At 42.5% G+C, this 12,581-nt stretch overlaps 4 protein-coding genes across 4 annotated transcripts; all 4 read left to right on the top strand.

Moving 5' to 3' along the window:
• Window positions 1-1,037: 1,037 nt before the first annotated feature.
• On the top strand, window positions 1,038-2,321 carry LOC134197417 (uncharacterized). Its single transcript, XM_062666778.1, has 4 exons — window positions 1,038-1,332; window positions 1,401-1,588; window positions 1,649-2,071; window positions 2,257-2,321. The coding sequence occupies exons 1-4, from the start codon at window positions 1,238-1,240 to the stop codon at window positions 2,319-2,321; spliced, it is 771 nt and encodes a 256-aa protein (XP_062522762.1). The 5' UTR covers window positions 1,038-1,237.
• LOC134197511 (52 kDa repressor of the inhibitor of the protein kinase-like) lies at window positions 2,103-5,023 on the top strand. The gene has a single exon (XM_062666887.1). The coding sequence runs from the start codon at window positions 2,371-2,373 to the stop codon at window positions 4,891-4,893; it is 2,523 nt and encodes an 840-aa protein (XP_062522871.1). The 5' UTR covers window positions 2,103-2,370; the 3' UTR covers window positions 4,894-5,023.
• A 111-nt stretch (window positions 5,024-5,134) lies between these two features.
• On the top strand, window positions 5,135-7,052 carry LOC134184028 (zinc finger MYM-type protein 1-like). The gene has a single exon (XM_062651634.1). The coding sequence runs from the start codon at window positions 5,353-5,355 to the stop codon at window positions 6,985-6,987; it is 1,635 nt and encodes a 544-aa protein (XP_062507618.1). The 5' UTR covers window positions 5,135-5,352; the 3' UTR covers window positions 6,988-7,052.
• Window positions 7,053-7,534: 482 nt separating this feature from the next.
• Window positions 7,535-12,581, top strand: LOC134178196 (PACRG-like protein). The gene is made up of 6 exons (XM_062645020.1): window positions 7,535-7,776; window positions 7,849-7,916; window positions 9,883-10,108; window positions 11,646-11,753; window positions 11,808-11,888; window positions 12,230-12,581. Exons 1-6 carry the CDS (start codon window positions 7,645-7,647, stop codon window positions 12,284-12,286), a joined length of 672 nt encoding a protein of 223 aa, XP_062501004.1. The 5' UTR covers window positions 7,535-7,644; the 3' UTR covers window positions 12,287-12,581.

Genomic DNA, 12,581 nt, shown 5'->3' on the forward strand with positions numbered 1-12,581 from the left:
TCCTGGACTTGGGAGCCTGTGACTCTCGGTTGTATCCGAATGTTCATCGTCTGCTATTGATAGCATGTAGACTGCCTATCACAAGTGCCAAAGCAGAGAGGTCATTTTTTTCTACTGAGGAGACTGAAGACTGATACAAGGTCTACCATGGCAGAAGAGCGTCTTGCACACCTATCAGTTATTGCCATGCATTACAAAGACCGGGTACCAGCAGACGAAGTTTGTACAAAATCATCCCCGGAGATTTTTATACGGTCTTTGTTTGAAAGAGACATAACTGCACCGTAGTTTACTTAACATTTATTAGCAATAGTATAGGCATGATGCAGTTAGATTCTGCTAAACGGTTTTGATGATTTAGGGAGTATTTAGCATGACACATTGCTAGAGATATGTTGCCATAGTTGTTGCCATTTACTTTAGCTAAGCTGTAAGAAGGCTAGACCATTTGCACCTCTAACAATACAAATGCGTTGACTGAAGTAGGCGTGGTCTGTCGAAATTTGCAACCCCTCCTTTCAAAAATCCTGGTTCCGCGCCTGTGCAGGATGCTTTAGTTAGTGACAAAGAAGATTCAGAGTAATAGATTATCTTCGGACCAGTTCCTTATAGTGCAAATACGTATGACATTGTTGGAGTTTGCTTAAGCACAATCGCGACCTACTATTTAAGTTAGAGGTCAAATCATTAGGTAAAGCTAAATTTACTGGCGATCCACCCATTGCAGGTGTGGTTTTGGGGCGTGGCTATTGCCGTATCAAATCCGGAAACCCCTTTCCCATATTTTGGGTCATTCCTGGCTACGCCCCTGAAGGGGTAATGTAATGTAAGGAACAGCATGATAATGCGCATGGGTGGGTAAAAGATGTATGCGTGCATGTATTGGTACAAATGAGTAATACAGTACGCTAGCATAAGCTTTCGACTGATCAGGCACCCAGAGGAAATTTATGCAGCCACGAGAAGTTAATCCACCAGGAGAGTTCTGCTGAAACGGATGTTTCTTTCTGGGGAACTACGGTTACCTGGGAGCAGTGGCGTAGCCAGGCATCTATTTTACCGGGCATATGCCCGGGCAACTTTTTGCTTTGCCCGCGTATTTTAGGTGACATAAATTCAAGTTCAACGCATTTCTATAAACAGTCGGGAACACCGTGATAGAGGAGTCCCGCCCACGGAACTGTCCCGGATGCCGACTAATATCAATTCTCAGCGTCTGATTCGTTGAATTCGCTCAATGCAGGAGAAGATGGATGCGTCAGAGTCTAACGCTAAGCGTAGAAAGCGAAAGCGACATACTGTGACTCTGAATGACTTTTGGGGACCCAAAAGGTATCATTTCTCGTAGATACCAGTGTAATGATTTGGTGTACTTGTAGAAAATGTTTGTGGTTAATTAGAATTGAAAACGGTGACAAAACGGGCGATTCAGACGATATGCCTAACAAAATTCAGCAAGCCATACCTGAAAGCGCTGAGTCTGCCTACGAAGCCCCGGATGATTCTGGTTCTGGAGAAGACATGGCAAATACCGAGCCTGGTAATGCTAGGAGTACTGTGTGTTCAACATCTTTGGAGATCATATCAAGTACATATGTACATATTCTTTCCAGGCATTCATGATTGATTTATGTTGTGTTCTCTACAGAGTTGGACATTTCCACGAGGTTTCAGAGCGGCCCTTCCCAACCGGTCTGTCAGTTTCCTTCTAAAAATTTTGGAAAGGGAAAACACTCATGTAGAAGATCGTTTGTTGCCACCTGGTACACAACATATCCATGGTTGGAATACTCGATAAAATTTGACCGAGCCTACTGCTTTGCCTGTCGTCATTACTGCCTTGGCAGTGCAAGCGGCCGTGCCGACACAGCGTTTACCAGTATAGGTTTCGGCGACTGGAAGCATGGTACTGGTAATAAAGGAGCATTTCTGATCCATGCCAGTTCGGCACATCACAGGAATGCTATGGCAGAATGGCATGAGCGGCGACTGGATGACTGTAACAGCCAGCGTCGACGAGTTGAAGACCTCTTTGCAGAAGAAGATGAACGCAGGGGCGTACGCAGAGGGGGTTCGAGGGGGTTCGGACGAACCCCCTCTAGGCGCTAGGTAATGGCGGAATTCGAATTAGGCAATGCCGCATGAGCGCAACTACACAGCACCATTACATATGGGGACAGCAGAAGACACAACGAGACTCCCGATTTTGGATACATTGAAATTATCTGTAAAAAATAATATAAATCTATAAAGTAGTACAGCACTTAACTTTTCGGCGCGCCTATTACTGGATCTACAAGGCCGAGATGAAGTTTATGTAACTCATGCGCTTGCACGGTGTTGATTACGGTTCTCCGAGGACAAGCTAAAATGGCGCATCAACAGAGCATTGCAGCGTTCTTCCGTGCGGCTCATAAAAGGCCATCAAGCGAAGCTGGTCGACTCGATGCGGGCGGTGAGCAACATAATGATCGTGAGGACTGCCAGCCACCGAACCGACGGCCACGGCTTTGCTCTGTGTTGACTGAGGAAAGCAACAGCCACCCGACGTCAAATCTAGACACTCAGGTCCAAGACACGGTGAGGGAGAATGCCACGACGTGCACGGATTTCGTTGGTCGCCCATTTGACGTAGGTCTCACTATCAAGATTGGAATGTCAGTCAAAGAAGTGTCCACAGCCGTTTCAGCGCTTTCCGGAGGTGAGAAGTACAAATTACTCTTTAGGCATACTTCGCCGCCTACCGTACTGCCTTCTACTCGTTCGTATGGCTGTAACCGCAAGTTTAACACGGATTGGCTTACTAAATACTCGTGGCTAGTCTACAGCCCAGCCAATGATGCTGTGTATTGTGCACCATGCGCTCTGTTGTGTTCAGAGAAGACTCGTGCTGACAAAGGCCTCTTTGTAAACGTGCCTTTTCGCAACTGGGTGAAGCTGAGCGAGTCGCTGGCAGCTCATGCAAAACACACGTATCATGCTCACTGCATGGACGAAGCAGATACATTCAGAGCAGTTGTAGATAACCCTGATTCTAGACTTGATGTTATGGTACGCACGGTACTGCAAGATCGCTTGACCACAAATAAGCATATTTTGCAACAGATAGTTCGTGCCATACTGTATTTGACGAAACAAGGATTAGCACTGCGTGGACACCGAGAAGGGATTTCATCCAGCAGTAATCCTGGAAATTTCTTGGCATTGCTTAAGAACCAAGCTGCTAATGATGCAGTCTTGAAGAAGCACCTGGAACAGCCCTTGGCACGGAATGGTACATACCTGTCACCAAGGTCACAGAATGATATAATGGGTATTATCGGTTTTGACATTATTCGCGCAAAAATTGTTGAGGAAGTGAAAGAGGCCAAGTTTTATGCTGTGTTGGCAGATGAAATTTCCAGTCACAATGTGGAACACTTGGCTGTTTGCCTGAGGTTTGTAGATGCGTCTGGTGAGATACGAGAAGAATTTGTTTCATTCGTAAAAATGGTACGAGTTCGTGCTGTTGATATTGAACAGGCTATCACTGGACTTCTGACAAACCTTGGTCTTTCACTTGAGGATCTCCGTGGACAGGGTTATGATGGAGCGTCAACAATGAGTGGAGAGAAGTCAGGTGTTCAGAGAAGAATTCTAGACAAGCAGCCAAAGGCAGTATACACTCACTGTTCCGGTCATTCCCTCAACCTTGTAATAGCACAAGCCTGTGCAGAGCCATGCGTCCGAAATTGTATTTCTGTCATCAAGGCCATCACTCTTTGGATTAGAGCATCACCAAAGAGGGAAGGTCTACTAAAGCAAGTATGTGAAAGGCAACAGCAAGCTGGAGCAGCACATGGCTCTCCTCTGCTTAATGTTTGTATAACCAGATGGGTGGAGAATATTGATGGGTGGCAGCGCTTCATGCAGTGTCATCCATACCTAGTAGAGCTGTGCGAAGTAATAATTTATGGGAGTAGACACTACGCCATGTTTAGTGACGGATTCTCTGCTGATGACAAGAAGGATGCGGTTGCGCATTTAAAGTCCTTGGAATCCTTCTCTTTTATTTATGCAATGGTTGTTTTGCACCGTACGCTCTCGTACGTTCGAGAACCCATTAAAAGGTTGCAGGGAGTTTCTCAAGATCTCTACTCTGGCTTGATGATGATAGAAGATTGTCAGAAAGAGCTTCTTAGCATACGTTTCAACGCAGATGAACTGACTGCATTTTCAGACAGAATTTACAACCACAGTTGCTGCCTTGCTGCTAAGTCTGATATTGCTCCAGTTGTGCCCAGAACTTGCCAACGGCAGCAGCATCGTTCTAATTATCAATGCTCTGATCCCAAGCAGTACTTTAAAGTTACAGTTCTCCTGCCCTTTTTAGATCATTTGCTTGCAGACTTGAAAGCCCGATTTGCAAAGCATGTGCAGAAAGTTGCTAGACTACAATCACTCCTGCCGTCTTCTATCAGTGAAACATCATCTTTTCAGGACATTGAAGAGGCTGTAATATTCTACAGTGCTGACTTGCCGAACCCTGACATTGTTGATGAGGAATTTGTTCGTTGGAAGAGAAAATGGCTCAACATTCCTCCGCAGTCTCGTTCCCAATCTCTGAAAGACTGCCTGGCTCCTGGTGTCTGCACAATGCCAAACCTGCGTGTCCTTATGCAGCTTTTTGCAACACTGCCTCTGAGCACTTGTTCCTGTGAGCGATCCGGTTCTGCTCTGCGACGGCTCAACACCTACCTGCGCAGCACTCAGAGTGAAGACCGTCTTGCTGCTGCAGCTCTCATCCACGTCAACTACGCTACACCTGTTGATATTAACCACGTCTGCAAACTGTTTATGCAGAAACATCCACGTAGAATTGAAGCACCTAGTATGCTGTTTGATAACTCTTGATGTTGAGCAAGTTATTTGCTTTCTAATAGTTTCATTTACCCAAGTAACAGCTAGTCTCACAGCACGTATTGCTAAGATTAAAGAAGGTCATGGTGTGTTTGACTGCCAAAAATAGAACAGTTGTAATCAAGTTGTGAACCCCCCTTGGATAATTCCTGCGTACGCCCCTGTAAGTTACGAACCCCCTCTAGAGAAATCCTGCGTACGCCCCTGGAACGCGTTGTTCTTTCTAACAGACACTATTTAAAATGTCTGGCGGAGGTTATCCTCTTGTGTGCTAAACAGAATCTTGCACTTCGTGGGCACGATGAATCGGAGGAGTCATCGAATCCAGGCAATTTTTTGGCTGTATTTGAGCTTCTTGCAAGGCATGATCACGAATTGTTCAAACGAATTGAAACGCTCCCCGGTAACGTAAGTTATAAGTCTCCAGAGATTCAAAACGCTTTGATCCAGTTGATGGCTGATATGGTACGAGAGAAAATATGCAGTGAAGTACAAAGGAGTGGCTATTTTTGTCTTATTTGCGACGAAAGTAAAGATGTAGCAAAGAATGAACAGCTTGCAGTTGTTCTGCGCTATGTTCTAGACGGGACTGTTCATGAGCGGTTTATATCTTTCACACCTCTTGGCAACCTTGCAGCAGACGGGATAGCAGAGGAGATCTGTCAAGTGTTGACAAGGAACAAACTTACCTTGCAGAACTGCATTGCTCAAACCTACGATGGTGCTAGTGTCATGAGCGGAAAGCACACCGGCGTTCAGAAGAGAATCAGAGACATTGCTCCGAAAGCCGTCTACACGCATTGCTACGCACATAGGCTGAACCTTGTTGTCGTTGATTCTGTAAAGTCCGTCTCCTCGGCGAGTGTGTTCTTTGACGTCCTTCAGAGGCTGTACGTCTTTGTTTCATCTTCTGCTGTTCACCCAATTTTCTTAGAAGCTCAAAAACGTCACTATCCGCAACGTTGTGAGAGCGTCACGCTGAAGAGACTTTCAGACACACGATGGACCTGTCGAATAGACTCTATACGAGCAATGCTTAAATCCTTTACAGCAGTAGTCGATGCCTTATCCTCTTTGACAAATGCTAGCAACAGCGAAAGAGCCATTTTAGCTGCAGGTCTATTGTCACGAGTGAAATCGTTAGAGTTTACCTCAAACTTGGTTATTTTCGAAAAGCTGCTGACTATTACAAAAAATCTGTCCGATCAGTTGCAAGCTGAAGATTTAGATCTGTCTGGAGCCGTTGATTTGTTAGAGACTGTGATAGAGCAATTGGTGGAGACCAGGGAATCCGGGTGGGACGATACATGGCAGCAAATTCTTCACTTGGCACAAACCTGCAGCGTTAATATGGATGTTTCTGATGGATCACGCAGTCGTGGTGATCCTGGACTTGTTACCGGTCGTCGCACTCGGAAACAAAAGGAAATTACTGATTGCGTTTTAACAGAGACTACTGGGCAGCGATTAACTGATTATTTCACCAACGATCAAGATCCCCTGGATGACGTGGCAAGAACGAAAATTCATTTACGACGAAAGCTTTTCTTACCGGTGATAGACCAAATGCTGCAGGAACTGGAATCAAGATTCAGCAACGATGGACGATCCCTTATGAAGTCAATTCAGGCTTGTAGTCCACAGTCCCGAAACTTCCTTCAAGCAGACGCCATTAATGCCTTAGTGGTACATTACGACATAAACCGTGAGGAAATTGGTTATGAAACTCATCAGGCAAGAAAATTTCTTAATGCATCTATGTGTGAAATGAAGTCTATCGCCGACGTCATTAGAGTTCTTACGCCGGTCAAAGCAGCTTTTCCGCATCTTATATCTGCCTTGCAGATAGCGTTGACTGTTGGGGTGACATCTGCCTCATGTGAGAGAACTTTCTCTAGTTTGAAGAGGCTGAAGACTTACACGAGACAATCGATGCTGCAAAGCCGAATGAACAGTCTAGCGATTTTGACCATAGAGAAAGATGTAGTTGAAACGTTAGATTTAGAGAGGGTAGTTACGAAATTTGCAAGTTTAGAATTTGGAAGATGCCGAAGATTAAGTCTAGTTAGCAAAAGCACAAAATTTTAGTGCTCTATAGAACAGCTTGTATTCTAACTGAGCTAATTATGAGTACATGATTAGGTTTTGTTCGATTGGTTTGTGAAATTGATGGATATGGGCAATGCCCGGTCAGTCCCTAAGGGCATGGCTACGCCACTGCTGGGAGGGTTAGCGAAAAAACCACCAAACCGTAGACCTAGTAATAGTTGGCCGTAGTTCTAAGCGAAAGAGGCAGTGACGTACAGTTTGTTGAGTCCAGAGCACAGTTCGCGCTCACAGTTTACACATGTACACCAATCCTAGCTAGCTAGCGACCAACTCTACACAACTACCCATCTTTCTTGCTACGCTTATGCTGCTTCGGTGCCTCAGTGTTGTAATGAAAAGGCACAACGGGCGATAACAGAAGAAGCGTAACAGGCGATAACAGAAGAAGCATACCGAACGATGTGCGCAGCCATTTTAGATGTGAGCAGCATCCCGGATAATAGCACGCCTAGATTCATACCCGTATAAAGAGTCGTGGACGTTTGAAAATGAAAATTCTTTCTAGACTACTGCAGTTACCGAAAATTGCAGTCTAAATTCTAAAGTGATATCTACCCTTAGTGACAGGGAAACAAGTTTCTAGTGCATCCGGGGCGTTGATTGCCAGGGCAAACTGTACGCCCACGTACGTCTGACATGGCAAGCAAGCAGTACCGGTCTAAACAAAGCCATGAGACACCAGTTGAAAGAAGTGTGACAGAAGTTTCAAGAATAAAATGTCACGGGTCTCGTCCATCAGACAAATTGAATCCTAAAACGATAGATCCTGTACGTAAGTCTGATTCTTTCTGCATGAGACGCGTTTTATTAATTGTTTATTGGCGCTAACCTGACTTCTAGTTTGACAGCAAAGCGAAGTTCAAAACGTCATTTTCTCATGTCTACGGAAATGGAGGAATTCCCTGCCGGTAAGCTTAGTGGACATGCATAGTTCTTTACTACAACTGTACATGTCACGCCTTAGACTGTTATTGTGTTTATATTGAAATACGAGTACTGTAGAGACCTGATGATTTCACTAATTGATCATGAGACTGATGTTTAACTAGATAATGGCATGAACCTATTGTGATATGAGCAGTTTAATGGTAGGCAAAGAGAATTAATTGTGTACCAGAAAGTGAGGTTCGACAAGAACAAATTTACTGTAAAAGTGTCTCCAGCTTACAGCTGCTGCAAAACACGTACAGCTCTGGTAGATTTAAAATTGCAAGGAGATTGCTTCTCTTATGCAAATTAACTTTTATGCGAATTAACTAACAGCATGCACCCATAGTTATTCTTTGAAATGAGAAGATATTGAAAGGAACATAAATTGGTTTTGGCCCAGAACTAATGTAATTGTCATTAACATAGAATGCTAGTAATAACATCAGACCTCTCAACTCTCACAATTTCGTGAGGGAGTCACGATGTATGGGGCGTGTCTCACGATCTCATGATTTGCACCCAATTCTCATGATTGCCAATCCTTTCTCGTTACAAGTCTATTGTGATTGAGACACTCTGATAATCGCTTTGTGCAGACCCGTTAGCTCATCTTTCTGCACATCTCGGATTTTTTAAACTAGACTGTCTGTATACAGTTTGCTTGCTTGTATCTGGGGTACCAAGGTATCTTATCTACCTGCAGTATAAGTAACTTTTGGAAGTTTGAGGCAAAGCCTAGCTTGGCGCACAGAAACATAAAGCAGGGCCAACAGTAAGCTGTGAACTACGCCTACTTTTGAACAGTTGAATAGGTGTGGTCATTTACAAAGGACAGTCTCACGATTTGGTGCAAAGAAAAGTTGAGAGGTCTGTAACATGGGTACAGCTATGATCTTGTTGCAATTAATTAAATCAGATAATGTTGTGTAAACAGTCTGTTTTCATTACTCTATGAAATTCGTTTATAGAAATATCTTGCAGTGACTTTTCTGGTGTCTTTGAAGTCTTAAAAGTTACAAGTGTAAACAGCTATTGTGAAAGCATCATACATGAATTGCCATTAATTTATGTAGTGCTGTATGAACTGATCTCACATTTCATACATTAATTACATGCAATGTCCACTTATCGTTTAATCTAAAAAAAGGTAAATATTCCAATTTGGAAGAGGAAGGCATTCATTTCACGCCTGTCCACTCCAACAAGAAATATAAAGACATTTCATATACACAGTTACACTGCAGTTATATTAAGTTACAATCAAATCATAGTGTTATTGCCAGAAAAGTAAGCATGTATTCAGCATATATTACTTGCTTCCAACGTTCTGGTTCTAGCTAGAGTGTAACTAAACAATTGTTCGTTGTTCACTGATTGAGCTGTGCTTGTTTTGGTAAGTGTTCAGCTAGGCATTTGATGCAATGTTGTTGCAATCGCTACTGAAAAGCTTAGGCAGGCACACCAAATTTATTGTCGCACTTTTCTGACAAGTTTCGATGCTAAGGAGGTATAGGTACTACAAGCTGTCAAAATATGTTTTGATACTTGAAAAGACCCAAAACTAATAACTGAAAATTTATTAAATTACTTAATACTATAGAATATAGTTGTTTAAGTGGTTTGCATAGCTTCACATGTAACAATATTTTGGACTGCCGCCCAGGTCCATGTTTTGCAGCCAACACTTTGACCCTGCTTGATTCGGCCACAACTGGACCAGGTTGTCCAAAATTAAACCTAACCCTAACCCTGACGCTAACATTAACCCTAACTCTGGTTCATTCATGGCTGCCACTAATTACATAATGAACTAGGGGATCCAGTTATTGCCCGGCCCATTGTTGACCATGACAAGCAGTGTTGTAAGGTTTTATGTTGCTTGTCATGGCAAAACAACAACTGCATTGGTTAGTTAACTTGTCGTTGCTGTCATGTTGTTGTTAGATTGATTCATGGATCAGTGAAACACAAACTACAATGGGACGTTGACTTGGAAGAAGTATTATTTGATCCTGTTTTGATCACACTAGCTGAAGGACTACGTGAAACAGAACATCCATACACATTTGTGGCTCGAGAAGCTTTTAGGCAACTCCTGCAATTGGAAGGAGCTGGAGAAAAAGCAGTGCCGGTCCTACCAAGACTAATCATTTCTCTCAGATTGTGTTTGGTATGCATTTCTAATGACAAGGGTGTTGTGGATGTGGACTTGTGTGTAAGATTAGATTCCAATACCCAGAATTTCTTTTGAAATAATGATAAAACCGAATCGACGAATATGCCACTAAATTGCTACATATTAACAGGTGTTAGCTATGCCACTTCAATGCAATGGAACTGTCCAGCATAAGATCAAGCTGAGGTTTGCATTGACTATAGAAAGCCTCTGCAATGCAGCAAGAAATATACTACCCATTGCTGTAGAACCATTACTTGCACGTTCTAAGGAAGCTAGGACTCCTGGAGGCACTTGGGTAGGATGAGGTTATTATTCATGTCAATAAAATTTCAAGATTGCACAACCTCGAGCAACACAATATCGAATCATTAAGAATATTGCTGGTTAATTAGAACTGTATTTATGTAACCATGGGATATCTCTGCATATGCCCAATACATCGTATTGCCTCCTATAGTAACTCTTACCAGAGAGCATGTCAATTATATGTTTGTGCTAGGTTCAAATTATGGCTTTTTAGACACCAATGTGTACATCTAATTAAGATAAGTCAGTGCATTGCAGTAATTCTGCCGCTGCGATGGTCTGTAATTGTGTATGATACAAACTGTAATTACGATTTGATTCTTGTCCTCCTCAAGCTTGTTTGAATTCTTGTTGCAGTCTGTGATATGCATCTGCTGTTTGTTCCAAACTATGCAAATTTTGGTAGTAGCTTTCATTTGATCAGCAGTAGAACTGCTTGTAATAGATTAGAAACGTGTAGAAGATCATGCAGGTATTGTCCAATGACAACAGGAACAGCAACCATGAGAACATGCAGTTTATTAGTTCACACTAATTTCAACAACACTCTAGAAGTAATGTGATTGAGTAAAATTTTCTCTCCAATAAAGTACAGAATCTGGCTGACTAGCTTGCTGTCTGTGTTTGTATGTTACATTAATTAAAGCACTTTTCACACTATGAAAGTGAATGCCCAATAACAAAGCAGGATTTGCATCAAAATCACGGGTTACTGGGCTGATGTATAACATCGGAAAATGAGGGTAGCTGACAACTTCACATTGTAGGAAGGGTTTGGCCTTGAGAAGCTAGGCTATTATTGACCTGGCCTAATCACACCATGCAGTTGAAAAGCCAGAATGCCACAGGTCATTTACGGTCATATAATGGACTTGAAGTCTGACTAGATCCTGTGACGAGCAACAGCAGCTGTAGTTACTTTTCTGAATGGAGTGTTAAGCCGCACAGCATCAAATATGTGTACATGATGCTTTCGAAGTGTGCTAATGGTGGTTCACAGTTGTACTAGTGAAGCAAACTAAAGTATCTATTCATGGCAGAAACCTCATGAGCATAGCACACGAGTATGAACTGCAGTACATGTGATAGCAGTTTGTATACATACATACATACACACACACACCACTCGTGCGCGCGCGCGCACGTGCACACACACACACACACACACACACACACACACACACACACCACTTTGTCTCTATACAATGTTCTCTTGTTTTAGTCTTCTGAGGATGCCAGTGTCTTTAGTGCTGGTCTATCAGCTCTCAGTTGTTTGAGTCAAGCTGTCAGACAACACCTTAACCCATACCTCAAGTCTCTTTTGGCACCAGTTAGTTCTCCAACAGTGAAATTTGCTAGATGACTAATTGAAGTATTGTTCTAGCTGTCAAAGAGATTGCAACAGAGAGCACATCGAGACGAGGTTACATCGACACTGCAGCAGCTCGAGATAGGGGGCGGAAAGGTGAGTGTTCTTTACAGAATGATAACCATTTTTTTGTAAAAAAAACCTCAGTTAGTTGCTACTTGCTAGACCCTCTTCATGTCTCTTTAATTAGAAGTGAGGGTGGGTACTGTACAAAACTGTCTACCTAACAAACCAAGTTTGAATATTGAGGGTTGACAGTTCAGAATGTGTTACTGATGCAGTAAACTAATATAAGTATGAACTAATTAATAAACTAATATAAGTATGAGTACACTCTTGTGGTGAAAAATCCAAGCTTGTGATTAGGCTGCATAATTTATAATAATGTAGTTTATGATTGGGTTACATCAAATCAGTACATATGCTTTGTTGTACAGGATGCTTTAGCCGTCATCAAATCCAAGATACCCACATATTCTTCAGTATTGCAATGAGTAAATGAAATAGTCAAGGACTGTGTAGCTAACTGAAACATTAGATACTAGGATATTCTATTTTCACACATAAATAGTAATACAGTACTATATTAAAGATAAATGTGTCATAACCAAAAATTGATAGACAGTCAACAGCCGCATTATGCACAACACTACACGTTTACTTCCCACAAACAAATGCACAACAATTCCATATTTCTTCTGCAGTCAACAGCCGCATTATGCATGACATTACACATTTACTTCCCACAAACAAATGCACAACAATTCCGTATTTCTTCTGCATTAACAC

The sequence above is a fragment of the Corticium candelabrum genome, chromosome 1 (assembly GCF_963422355.1).
Source record: "Corticium candelabrum chromosome 1, ooCorCand1.1, whole genome shotgun sequence".
NCBI lineage: Eukaryota > Metazoa > Porifera > Homoscleromorpha > Homosclerophorida > Plakinidae > Corticium > Corticium candelabrum.